The sequence below is a fragment of the Tamandua tetradactyla genome, chromosome 2, assembly GCF_023851605.1.
Source record: "Tamandua tetradactyla isolate mTamTet1 chromosome 2, mTamTet1.pri, whole genome shotgun sequence".
Lineage (NCBI taxonomy): Eukaryota > Metazoa > Chordata > Mammalia > Pilosa > Myrmecophagidae > Tamandua > Tamandua tetradactyla.
The window spans coordinates 198,529,513-198,543,539 of record NC_135328.1 but is presented as its reverse complement, the minus strand read 5'-3'; the positions used below and the strand labels follow the sequence as shown (position 1 = coordinate 198,543,539).

The 14,027-nt window shown below is 36.0% G+C and overlaps 1 protein-coding gene and 1 pseudogene across 1 annotated transcript in view; both read left to right on the top strand.

Annotated features, from left to right (window-relative positions):
- The window catches only part of STX12 (syntaxin 12), a 62,973-nt gene that overhangs the window by 14,560 nt on the left and 34,386 nt on the right, over window positions 1–14,027 (top strand). The window contains exon 4 of the mRNA XM_077150649.1: window positions 10,181–10,318. Within this exon, the coding sequence (XP_077006764.1) occupies window positions 10,181–10,318 (138 nt within the window). The remainder of the gene's footprint in view (window positions 1–10,180; window positions 10,319–14,027) is intronic.
- LOC143674639 (eukaryotic translation initiation factor 3 subunit E pseudogene) lies at window positions 10,329–13,739 on the top strand (annotated as a pseudogene).

Below are 14,027 nucleotides of genomic sequence, written 5' to 3'. Positions count from 1 at the left end.
GAGGGCCTGATGCAAACAGAGTACTGGAAGTACTTAAGAGTTAAATAGTAGTCTAAGCAAAATATAAATAGAAAGTTAAATCAACTATAGGAAAAAAAATGCATCTAATGTATTCTAAAACCAAATAGAAGTTATTTTTGGATTATGCATGCCATTGTTCCTTTCCATTAGCTTGAATCATTAAGACTATGAAATAGATCTACAAACACAGTCTCTCTAGTGAAATGTAATTCCTTAATTCATTTCCTCCTAGTATGCTGAGAGCCTTTTTTCTTTCAACTCTTTGCTCATCTTATTAATTTTAGCCTCATCATCCATCTTTTCTCTACTATCTTGTAAGTCAGACCATACATTCTTCTTTCAGTATTTAATTTCTGTGCTTAGGTACAGTCATCAGATCTTCTGGTTGCCAAATTCATTTTGAGTTTTTATTACTTTTCTTCTCTGTTTCATTTGGTTCTTTGTCCATCCTGTTTCTTCTTTCCATGATCTCCTTTCTTTTTGTCCCCCAAATTTGGTGATCCCATACAGGCCTATTTGTCTCTCACTCCAGGTTAAGCCTCCTCCCCTAGTTCTTTATCTTCCTAGAATTGGGCACACCCCAAAGCTCTGCCATTGATCCTCTAATTCTTACTCTGTATTTTCTCTCTCAGAAGTCATGTCTCCTTTTATGACCTCCTCTGTCGTCTTTAAGAACATGATCCCCAGATCTTTTTCCAACCCTAATCCCTAGGCCCCTAAATACTTGGCCAAAACTGCCAATCCCTGTTCTCATAGCCACACTTGAATATACTGCTTTTGTCTAAAATTTCAGATGTCTTACACTGACTTCCTGTGTTCCACCCAAACCCCTTATCTATCAAAACTTACTGTCAAAAAAATATATATATATTTATGCTGAGGACCAAAATGGTGGCATTAGATCTTCCAGGGTGCTGTTCCCCTACAAAATTTTGAACAACTAACAAAAACTGGCACAGCTTTGTTCCTGGGTTTCAGCACCAAAAAAAAACAAAAAACAGAAAAACTGGCATAGCCAAATTCCTTAAAATCCTGGAAAACAGATAAAGGGTTTGAGTAACTGGGCAATTGCCAAGTCAAGAAAATGCAACTTTAAAAATGGTAGGAAAAAGTGTGCGTGGGTGGTTCAGTGGTAGAATGCTCACCTTCTATGCAGGAGATCATGCACCCAAAAAAAAGGTAGGAAAAGCTCATGGCACCCTAGCTGGCCTCTGCCCCCCACCACCATGTGGTATGGATCCTACCTGTTTGGAGGGAGCAGAATTATCTGAATACTGGGGTGGTCTGTATGTCAGTGCCAACCTATTAGATATGAAACTCAGTACTAATACCTAGCTTGCCCTCCCAGAATTTGCCATACAGACAGAAACAGCTTGGGAAATAGCTGAAGACCTGTAAGAAACAATTAAGTCAAAGTGGCCTGGGGCAAAGGATTACCTGTTTTAAGTCATACAATAGAGCATCCAGGAGGGGAAGAAAATCTGTTGCTGATGAAATCAAGGGGGCATTGGAATTCCTGTATTGGGGAATTCTTTTTCTTTTTTTTTTTTTTTTTAAAGGAAAGACAGAGAGAAGGAAGGAAGGATAGAAGGAAGGAAGGAAGGAAGAAAGGGAAACATTTTTAAACATTTTCTTGTTTTATTGTATTCTGTTTCTCCGTTTTTGTTACATGGGCTGGGGCCGGGAATCGAACCGAGGTCCTCCGGCATAGCAGGCAAGCACTTTGCCCGCTGAGCCACCGCGGCCCGCCCTCTTTTTCTTTTTTATTAATATTTTTATTGAAAAATCTTCACATACTTCCGTACATAGTGTACAATTAATGGCTCACAATAACATTACATAGTTGGGTATTCATCACCATGATCATTTTTTAGATCATTTGCATCACTCCAGGAAAAGAAATAAAAAGTAAAAAGAAAAAAACTCACACATACCATACATCTTACCCCTCCCTCTCATTGACCCACTAGTATTTCCTTCTACCTAATTTATTTTACCCTTTGTCTCCCCTATTATTTATTTATTTTTAAAATCCATATTTTTTTGCTTATCTGTCCATACCCTGGGTAAAATAAGCATCAGACACAAGGTTTTCACAATCACCCAGTCACATTGTAAAAGTCATACCTTTATGTAATTGTCTTCAAGAATCAAGGCTACTGGAACACAGTTCAACAATTTCAGTGGCTGGTACTTCCTCCAGCCACTCCAGTACACTATAAACTAAAATGGGATATCTATGTAATGCATAAAAATAACCTCCAGGATAACCTCTTGACTCTGTTTGAAATTTCTCAGCCATGGAAACTTTATTTTGTCTCATTTCTCTCTTCCCCATTTTAGTCAAGAAGGCTTTCTCAATCCTTTGATGCTGGGTTCTGGCTCATCCTGGGATTTCTGTCCCACTCCTGGGAGTCATGTCCCACATAGGAGGGAGGGCAGTGAGTTCAGCTGCTGAGTTGGGTTAGAGAGAGAGGCCACATCTGAGCAACAAAAGATGTTCTCTGGGGGTGACTCTAGGTCTAATTTTAAATAGGCTTAGCCTATCCTTTGCAGGAATAAGTTTCAAAGGGGTGAACTCCAAGATCAAGGACTCAGCCTATTGATTTGGTTGTCCCCACTGCTTCTGTGAATATCAGAAATTCTCCAAATGGGAAAGTTGAATATTTCTTCCTTTCTCCCCATTTCCCCAAGGGAATTCTTTATTCACTACCCAGATTACTTGGAGATCTATTGGGGCATCACACTCATCTGACAAACCGAGAAAATCTCATTCCCTATTCAAGATTCCATGTACTTAATGTGTTCAACTAAACTGGCCACGCAAGTTAAATTAGGAAATGTACTACCCAAAATATAAATTTTGCATCAAATGAACATCTCACCCTTTAGTCTCACACAAAAGTTGAAGTTTTAAAATATGGATGATATCATCCTTTACCCAGTCTTCTGATATACCTTAGTCCTATCCAGATCAGCCTCATTCATATCTCTGCTTAAAGTCTGATCACTGTTTCAACTTTTTTAACAGTGTATGGGGTGTGGGGTACTATGACTTTCATAGCTTCAGAGCTTTAACTCTGAGTCTCAGGCGTTATGAAGTTTCTGGGAATGACCAGGTCATATACAAAGAACTCAGTATCTCAGAATTTAGAATTACACAGTTATACCTCCTGCATATGTGTGACTGCTCTAAGAGCTTACAGTCTAGGACCCTTTACAGTAGGCCCCAACCTGATAATCCATGTTCTTGAATTGATTGTACCAAGTTTTTATATTATAGTTAATCCATGATTGAGGCATGATAATATTTGACTTTTTGTTTCTGACATTTCATTCAACATACAGTTATTAAGGTTCATTTACCTAGATGCATGCCTCATGACTTCATTCCTTCTTGCTTAGTAGTCCATTGTATGTATAAACACCATAGTTCCCTCTTCCAATCCTCAGGTGTTGTATCCTTAGGCCACCTCCATTCATTGTTGATTGGGAACCACTGCCTAATGGGGAATTCTTAAGGCCACAAGGAAGCACAAGGTCAGAGATAAGAAGGAGGCTCAGAAAAGAGGGAGAGGACCCTGCGCTTCACATTTACCTTGAGGCAGTAGGAGGGTTACGTTTTGAAGGAGAGCGCCAGCCAAGGCAGAACCAATTTGCAAAGATTGTGAAAGGTGTTTTTGCTTTTTTTTTTTTAATTAGCTCCTGGCAGTAAAGGAAATCTCTGTCATATCACTAGCTGGAATACAAATTTAAGGAACATACAGCTCAGGGGCTAAACCCAGAGTTACTTTAAAATATTAAAATGCATAGTGTGCAACAAAAGACTATGAGACAAAATAAGAAACAGGAAATGATGGCCCATCCAAAGGAATAAGATAAAAATCCAGAAAGCATCAAGGAAGAAGACCACACTTTGGACATATTGGACAAAGACTTTTAAAAAAATGATCCTCAGTATGCTCAAGGAGATAAAGGAAACCACAGAGGAAAAATTAAAGGATATCAGGAAAACAATGATTGAACAATATGAGGATCTCAGTAGATAGAAATTTTAAAAAGGAACCAAACAGAAATACAGGAGTTGAAGACCATATTTGAAATGAAAAATTCCCTAGAGGAATTTCAGCAGTAGATTGGAGCTGCTAGAAGAAAGAATCAGTGACCTGGAAGAGAAGACAAATTGAGTTACTAAAGCTGAGGAGCCCAAAGAAAAGAGAATGAGAAAAAGTGAACAGAGCCTAAGAGACCTGTGGGACACCATCAAGTTTACCAATATACTCATTATTAGAGTCCTAGAAGAAAAAGAAAAAATACAGAGCAGCAGAAGAAATAGTCAAATAATTTGGAAAACTTCCCAAATTTAATGAAAGACATGAATATGTACATTCAAGAAACCTAGTGGACACAAATGTGATAAACTTGAAAAGAACCATGCCCAATTTGCTGGTCAAACTGTCGAATATCAAAAATGAGAGAGTTCTGAAAGCTGCAAGAGAAAAAGCATTATATACGAGGAAGTCCCAATACGTTTAAGTGCTGATTTCTCATCAGGAACCAAGGAGCAAGAAGGCAATGGGATGAAATATTTAAAGTGTTGGAAGAAAACAATTGCCAACCAAGAATTTTACATCTGATGAGACTGTCTTTCAAAAATGGAGACAGAAAGATATTCCCTGAGAAACAGAAGCCGAGGGAGTTCATCACCACTAAACCTGTCCAATAAGCAGTGCTAAAGGGAGTTCTTCAGAGTGAAAGGAAAGTCACTAGACAGTGGACCCAAGTGGTATAAAGAAATAAAGACCTGGGAAATTATAAATGCCAGTACTATTGCATTGCATTTTTTGGTATGTAACTCTGCTTTTTACTTCCTTAAAGTTCTAAAATTCAAATGCCTAAAAAGTAATGATAAATCCATGGTTTTGGACATACAATGGATGTATAAAGATAAAATTTGTCATGCGGGAGACCCAGGTTTGATTCCTGGATCATGTACCCCCCCCCCCATAAAACTAGGAAAATAAAACTTGTAACAACTATAACAAAGTGGGGGGTTGGAAAGGTATAGGGATAGTATATGTATATTCTAATGAAGTTAAGTTGTATCAAATCAAATGACTGGTATAGCTTTAGGATGTTAAATTTAAGCCCCAAGGAAACTATAAATACAATATGTGAAAAGTATATACAGAAAGAAATGAGAAGGGACTCCAAATGATACAGTACACAAAATCAAATAAATGTTAAAGTAGGCATTAAGAAATAGGAACATCAATAATGAATAGAAATCTAAACAGAAGACAAATATGAAAATAGAAGACTTGAATAATACTATAAAGCAACTAGACCTACTAGACATATAGAACATTTCACCAATCAGCAGCAGAATACATATTCTTCTCTAGTGCGCATGGGTCATTCTTCAGGAAAGACCATATGTTAAGTCCCCAAACAAATCTCAATAAATTAAAAATTACTGAAATTATACAACGTATGTTCTCCAACCACAATGTAATGAAGTTAGAAATCAATAAGAAAGGAAGAAATGGAAAATTCACAAATATGTGGAAATTAAACTATTCTTTTTTTTTTAATTTTTTATTCTTGTAGAGGCTTTTATTTCAGTGATGAATAGAATGCAGTAAATGGAATCTATACTGATTAACATTAGCATGCTCTGCTACCTGAAACCGCTATTAATTTTTGACAGGCCTAAATCTTCACAACTAATTTAGGCACATCTTTGAATTTTTTTTATCCTGAAATACAGAGTAAGTTAACTTCTTCCTCATGGCAGTCTAGTAATGAGGTCTTATTAACTTAAGACCTCTAGACTCCCAGGCTGCCTGTACTCCCTCCAGAAACCATACTTTACATAGGTTGTTAAGTAAATCATAGTATAGGGAAGGGAGATAATATAGAAAGTTGAGGTGTACAGTTTGAATACTCCGTCAATTTTTTTTTCTAACTCAGCACTGATAGTCAAACACTAGATAAGGAGGACTATAGTTACAGTACCAAATCACTCTATCCCCTTGCTGTCCTGTCTGACACACACAAAGATGTGTAACCAATCTCCCTAGAAATCTGAAATGAAGCCATCCAAATGGCAGATGTTACCTGTGTGGTCCCACTGTCAAATTATAGGAAGCAGCTAATGGGTCTTTGGGAATCCCACATCCAGTAATATGCATCTAATAGTTTTCCATTCATCTGTCAATTATTTTCACAAGATAAGTATTGAAAAACACAACCAATGCATATACCACCCTCAAAACGTTAAAGTGGAGAGAATGCTAGCTTCCAGACATAAAAGAACAAATATTGTATGATCTTACTGATATGAAAGAATTAGAATAAGCAAATTCACAGAGTTAGAACGTAGAATATAGGTTATCAGAGACTGGAGTAAGGGTAGGAAATGGGGACTACCTCATTCCGTGAGGCCAGTATTACCCTAATACCAAAGGAAATCACATATCCAATAAGGTTTAATAGCAGAATATATAAAGAAGTCTTAGAATTAAAAAACAATAAAACAACCCAATTTAAAAACAGGCCAAAGACTTATCCAAAGTAGACATACAGATAAGCACATGAAAACATACTCAGCATCTGTATCAATTTCCTAGACTGCTTAAGCAAATATCATAAAATGGTTTGGCTTAAGCAATGGGAATTTTTTGCTCCTGTTTTTGAAGCTGGGAAAATGTCCAAAGCAAGGCATCATTAATGCGATGCTTTCTTCCTGAAGAGTGGTGTTCTGATGCTGGCTGCCTGAGCTGCTTGGATTGTCTGTCACATGGCAAGGCACAGGGCTGTGTCTCCTGGTCTCTTCCTTCTCTTCAGGGTTCCCTCTCAGATTCTGACTGCTTCCTTTGTGGCTTCCTCTCTCTTTGTCTGGATTTCGTTCTCTTATAAAGGACTCTGATAATAGGATTAAGATCCATCCTGATTGAGGTGGGTCCCACCTTAACTGGAAAGATCAAAGGTGATGGTGGAGTTATACAGAGAAGATAGGATTTAACAATGAATATGAATGCTGAATCATTAAATTGATATCTCTTTTAGTCTTCAGTACCTCAGAGCAGCTAGAAGTAAAAACCTAAAATTGTAGAGTTGTAACCCATGTCAAACTCTGAAATATGTTCTACAACTAATTGTGGTGCTATGCTTTGAAATTTATTGCTTTTTTGTATATGTGTTATATTTTACCAAAAAGGAAGGAAAAATAGTCAACTGTGATGATAAAAAAGTATTTAAGCCTTCTAAGACTCCTATATGGAGCAGCTAGAAGGAAAACATCCTGTAACTACTTGTTGAGTGCTTTGAAAGTATTACTTTTTTGTTTCTTTGCTTTGTATATATGTTATACTGTATAATAAAAAAGTTAAAAAATACATACATATTATATATACTTTGAACCCCCCCAAAAAATTAGTTAATGGAAACAATCTAGTAGGAATGCTTAAGTAAAATTTATTGGATCGTCTTGATAGAATATTATATACCAGTTGAAGATCATAATTTTAAGGGTATGGTAATGTGGAATATGGTTATGATATACTTGAAAGGTAATACTTTTGGATGGTGAAATTGGGGAACAATGTCTTCCCCCCCTATATTATTGTTACGGTGTTGCTTGTGCAACAGCTAAAAATCCCAGAAAGAGAAAAAAATTCCTTATCTAAATTTTATTTCAATATTACCATCATTCTCCTTGGCTTGAAATTTGAGTTATTCTTGTCTGTATGCTTCTTCCCCAATAGCCACTCACTAAGTCATAATTTTTCTTAAATTCATTTCCTTGTGTTCCTTTGCTGCCAATACTATGTCCTCTTATTCTTAAACTAAACAATTGAATAATCTCTCTGACATTTCTTTTTTCAGTTTCATCTTGTGCACTCTTACATGTAATCTTTCCAAGTTACCATTTTGTACCCATTATTTTCCTTGCTTAAATATCTTCTTTTTTTAAATTTTTTAAAAATATTTTTATTTAGAAATCTTCACATACATACAGTCCATACATGGTATACAATTAGTGGCTCACAATATCATCACATAAGTTGTGTATTCATCACCATGATCATTTTTAGAACATTTGCATCACTCCAGAAAAAGAAAGAAAAAACTCATACATCCTATACTCCTTGCTCCTCCCTCTCATCGACCACTTAGTATTTCAGTTGACCCAATTTTTTACCCTTTATTCCCCCCTATTATTTCTTAATTTTTTATCCTTATTTTTTTTACTCATGTTCATGCTCTGGCTAAAAGGAGCATCAGATACCAGATTTTCACAATCACACAGTCACATTGTAAAAGCTATATAGTTATACAATCATCTTCAAGAATTGGGACAAAAAAAAAAAAAGAATTGGGACTGCTATAACACAGCTCAGCAGTTTCAGGTACTTCCCTCCAACTGTTCCTCCAGTACAATATAAACTAAAAAGGGATATCTATATAATATGTAAGAATAACCTCCAGGAAAACCTCTTGACTCTGTTTGAAATTCTCAGCCACTGACTCTGTCTCATTTCTCTCTTCCCTCTTTTAGTCAAGAAGGCTTTCTCAATTCTATGGTGCCAGGTCCTGGCTCATCCTGGGAGTCCTGTCCCATGTTGCCAGGAAGATTTATACCCCTGGGAGTCATGTAGTGGGGAGGGCAGTTGAAATCACCTGCCAAGTTGGCTTAGAGAGAGAGGCCACATCTGAGCAACAAAGGAGGTTCTCTGGGGGTGACTCTTAGGCATGATTATAAGTAGGCTTAGCTTCTCCTTTGCAGGAATAAGTTTCATAAGGACAACCCCCAAGATTGGGGGCTTTATTGGATTGAATGTCCCCACTGCTTGTGAGAATATCAGAAATTCCCCAGATGGGGAGGTTGAATACTTCTTCTGTTTTCCCCAGTCCCCCAAGGGGACTTTGCAAATACATTTTTATTCTCTGCCCAAATTACTCTAGGATATATTGTGGCATCACATTAACCTATACAAACCAACAGGATCTCATGCCCTATTTAAGATTCTGTGTAATTATGGTGTTCAAATAAACTGATTATACAAGTTAAATTAGATAATGCACTACCCAAAATATAAATTTTGCACCAAATAAACAGCACCTCCTTAGGTCTCACACAGAAAGCTGAAGTTTAAAAATTTTCATTGTTTTTTTGTTCTTTAGAAGTTGAACCCCAAACTCATTAGCTTGGCATTTAAAATTTGCTGTATTAGCCCCTTTCCTGCCTTTCCAATTTTATCTTTATCTCTTCTCATGAATAAACTTTTGGTTCCAGCCAAACTATCTTCTTATGCTCTTCAAATTTCTACCAAATATGCTTTGCTCATGCTGTTCTCTTACTTGGATTTGCCTTACCCCTTCTTTCTACTGATTCATGCTTTACTTTTCCTTCCTCGTCACCTTTCTTGATGAGTCCTTACAGATAATTCCTGCCTCTGAACTCCTATAGTACTAATTGGGTATGGCAATTACTTATAATGATTTTATTACTTATATGTCTAAATTCTTTATCTACAAATAGATGGTTAGTTGCTTGGAGTCAGGGATGAATTTTTACTTCTGTGTTCTCAGCACATATCAGGTGCTGTCAGTGTGTGTTTGTTGAGACATAGAAAAGCAGCAAGCTTGGTAAAGGTAACCTCTAGATATACAAAGTAGTTTTTGGTTTCTCAAAGATTTTAAACCTCATTCTGTAAAGGAAAATAATTCCATAGTTTTCTAGGAAGCTGTGAATGCAGTATAGATAAATACAGTTTCAACCTAAGAACAGAATAAAAACCAATTTGTTTGGGTCCAAACTGAGTCTAAAATATTTTTGTTGCTTTTAGACTCTCCAGCTCACCAAAATTTTGAATGTCAATTCCCCGAGATTACCTTACAAGGTTTATGACACCCAGTTCCAGGTTTGTCAGAAGGAAAGAAGGACAATGCTGACTTGGCCTATAGTATTAACCAGGGATGTGAACTAGCAAAGAGTGAATTTATTGATATAAGGAAGAGTCTGTTTCAGAGTAATTTTTCCAAAAATTACTAGTTGGAAATCCTTAGGAGTTTAATTTTGCTTTAATGGGAATTTAAACCAAATGAGTCTGGGTTAATATTGAAATTTCAAGTTCTTGTTTAATTTCCTTAGCGCCAGCAGAAACTTCAGAAGGAACGCCTTATGAATGACTTCTCTGCAGCCTTAAACAATTTCCAGGCAGTGCAGCGAAGGGTATCTGAAAAGGAAAAGGAGAGTATTGCCAGAGCAAGAGCTGGATCTCGTCTTTCTGTAAGTTTATTCCCCAAAGAAGTTCTTTGCAATTTCAAAATGTTCTTTCCCAGGTTCTTTCCCCACCTCACACCCCTATGACCATTAGCCTTTGTTTACTATTATTCCAAATAATAAACATATTTATCAATTCTAATAAAATACCAGATTGGTATAACCTATATATGTATGTGTGTGGTCAAAGACTAGAAAGGCATATGCACAAAGGTTTAAAAAAGTGGCAGGAAGAATTACATGCAGTTTTCTTTTTCATTTTTCATTGTCATATTGGTCTTATAAAAATTTAAAAAAAAAAAAAGGTGAAAGAATCTGTTTCCTAGAATATAACAGACTAGGTTATTTGGACCAATCCTCCCAGAAAATAATTATCAAATACTGATTTTAAAAACCCAACTTCTCAAAAGTTTCAAAGAACTATCAAAATATTAAGGTCATGCCTAAGGGAAGGTGAGAACGTAGAGAGGTAAGCAGACCACCGAAAGTGCTTCTGTACTGAGTGTATTTACTGAGGGCAAAGTTAAACTTCAGTTTTGTTGTGGTGGAGGAGGGCAGAAGGGAGAAGAAATCCAGACAATGAGAAGTTGTTCCACAAAGTAACCTTCATGCAAATTTACAGCCCACATTCATAAAAAGTCATAAACTTCAAGTGGTCCTGGACTGGTAGAGCACATAGGTGCCAGGCAGAACCAAGTACAGTTCTCTCTAGAGGAAGATACCTTTCTCCTACCCCTTAAAGAACATTCTCAAACAAATTTTCAAGGGCACTGAGCAACACATAGTTAAAAAATAACTTAATACACAAGGAAACAAAGTACCCTGAACAACACTAGTAGAAACAAAAGTGAGGTGATATAGACCAACAAAGAGACTTCATTTGAATTATTAATTTTTCACTTGAAAACATTTGCAGGAAGCTGGAAACTATAAACAGCTTTGAAAAAAAGAGTCAAAAGAACTTATAGAATTGAAAAACAATATGGAAACTAAAAACTTTATAGATGGCTAGGCTAACTAGAAAGTAGGTTAGAAGATATTATCAAGCATGCAGCACAGTGTGTTAAGAGATTAAATATGGACGAAAGGTTATGAGAAATGGAAAATGGAGTGAAAGGATCTAACATAGGTTTAACTGGAGCTGCAAAATGAAAAGAGAGTACAGTGAACAGAGGTGATATTTCAAGAGAAAGTGGTAGATAATTAGCCAGAACTGATGAAAGGCACTAATACACAGTTTTAAGAAATCCAACAAATCCAAAGCAGAATAAATAAAAAAGAAACTCTCATCTAGATCATTACAGAAAAAACTCAGACCACCAAAGACAAAAAGGAAATCTTAACAATAGCCAGAGAAACAATAGAATACTTTGATAGATGCAAAAGTTAAACTGACAGAACACAGACTGTCCTTTTCCTTGATAAGATGGTAGAGTATGACTTGACTACGTGCATTGTACACTTTTTGGATCAGCATCTAGTCTTTCTGCTGCTTGAGTTTCTTTCCATAAAGGAGAGATACAATGAAAAAGAATTCCTACAAGGGAAATTGGATCTTCTTAGTGATACCAACATGGTAGATTTTGCTATGGATGTATTCAGAAACTGCTATTTTGATATTCCCCCATGCTTTGAAAGAAAAGAGAGCCACAGTTACTGCACAACTGAAACAGCTTCAGGCAGAAACGGAAACAATTGTGAAGATATTTGAAGATCCGAAAACTGCAAGGCAAATGCAGTCAACCAGGGATGGTAGGATGCTGTTTGATTACCTGGCAGACAAACATGGTTTTAGGCAGGAATATTTAGACACACTGTATAGGTATGCAAAATTCCAGTATGAATGTGAGAATTACTCAGCAGCAGCCGAGTATCTTTCCTATTTTAGAGTGTTGGTTCCAGCAACAGATAGTTCCTTTGAGTTCACTCTGGAGACAACTGGTCTTTGAAATCTTAATGCAGAATTGGGATGCAGCTATGGAAGACCTTACATGCTTAAAAGAGACCATAGATAATAGTTCTGTGAGTTCTCCATTCTAGTCTCTTCAGCAGTCAACATGGCTCATTCACTGGTCTCTGTTTTCTTCAATCATCCCAAAGGCTAAAATAATATTATTGATCTCTTCCCTTAACAGCCACAGTATCTTAATGCAATCCAGACAATGTGTCCTCATATTCTCTGTTACTTGACTATATCTGTCATAACAAACTAAGATATCCAAAAACCTGGCAGTTACTAAAAGATCTGGTCAAAGTTATTCAGCAGGGATCTTACACATATAAAGATCCAATTACAGAATTTGTTGAATATTTATATGTTAACTTAGACTTTGATGGGGCTCAGAAAAAGCTAAGAGATTATGAATCAGTTCTTGTAAATAACTTCTTAGTGGCTGGTCTTGAGGAGTTCATTGAAAGCTCACCTCTTTATGTTTGAGACTTTTTGTCATGTCCACCAGTGTATCAGCATTAATATGTTGGCAGATAAACTGAACATGACTCCAGAAGAAGCTGAAAGGTGGATTGTGAATTTGATTAGAAATGTGAGACTGAATGCCAGAATTGATTCTAAATTAGGTCGTGTGGCTATGGGTAACAATGCAGCTCACCCTATTAATAAGTAATTAAAAAGACCGAAAGCCTTTCCTTTAGAAGCCAGATGTTGACCATGAATATTGAAAAGAAACTTATAGTACATCAGAGGTTCCTAATTGGGCAACCCGAGACTCTGGCTTCTACTGAAGAAATGTAACCAAAAAGAAAAAACTGTAAAAGAAAGATGAAATAATAAAACTATCATATAAAGTATGACATACATTTTAGAGACAGTTATATTATTGAGTATAAATTTGGATAATTTGAATAAAATTGAATTTCATTTTATCTTACTGTGAAAAAAAAGTTAAACTGACAGATGGCTTCTTCTCTACAGCAACAGTGGAATCCAGTGGAGTGATCTCTTTAATATCTTTAATGAGGGGCAATATCTGCATACCTAGGATTCTAAGCCTAGTAAAAATATATATCCAGAATGAGGGCAAATTTAAGACATTTTGAGTCAAAAGAGAGTTTACTATTAGCACACTGAACTAAAATAAATTCTTAAAGAAATACTTCTAGCAGAAAGGAAGTGAACTCAGATGGAAAGTGTGAGGCACAGAAAAGAAGGAAGAGCAAAGAAAATAGTAAACATGTGAAAACACAAGCTACAGGCAGGGAAAAGATGTTGTTATGTGTATAATTGACAAAGTACTCGTGTGCAGAATTCCTGTGAATCAGTATGAAAAAGACATTATTCAATAGAACAGTAGTTCTCAAACTTTTTTATCTCAGGACCCCATTATACTCTTATAAACTTATTAAGGATCCAAAAGAGCTTTTATTTATATGGATTATATTTATTGATATTTACTGTATTAGAAATCAAAGCTGAGACAAATTTTAAAGCTTTATTAATTCATTTTAATAAACTTTTCAGGTCATTTCAATATTCTTCTTTGATACTACATCAAAACTTAACAAATGTTTTTTGTATTATGGTCTATCTTATGCTTTCATTGGATCTTTTATCCATGCATAATTTTGTGACATCGTGTATTATCATTTGGAAAATACTGGTTCCTTAAGTTATGCATGTCTTCCAAATGTTGATGCATTTCATTATAAAATATCAAAAAATCATATTTGTTAGCATTACCATCAGTTTTACCAGAAA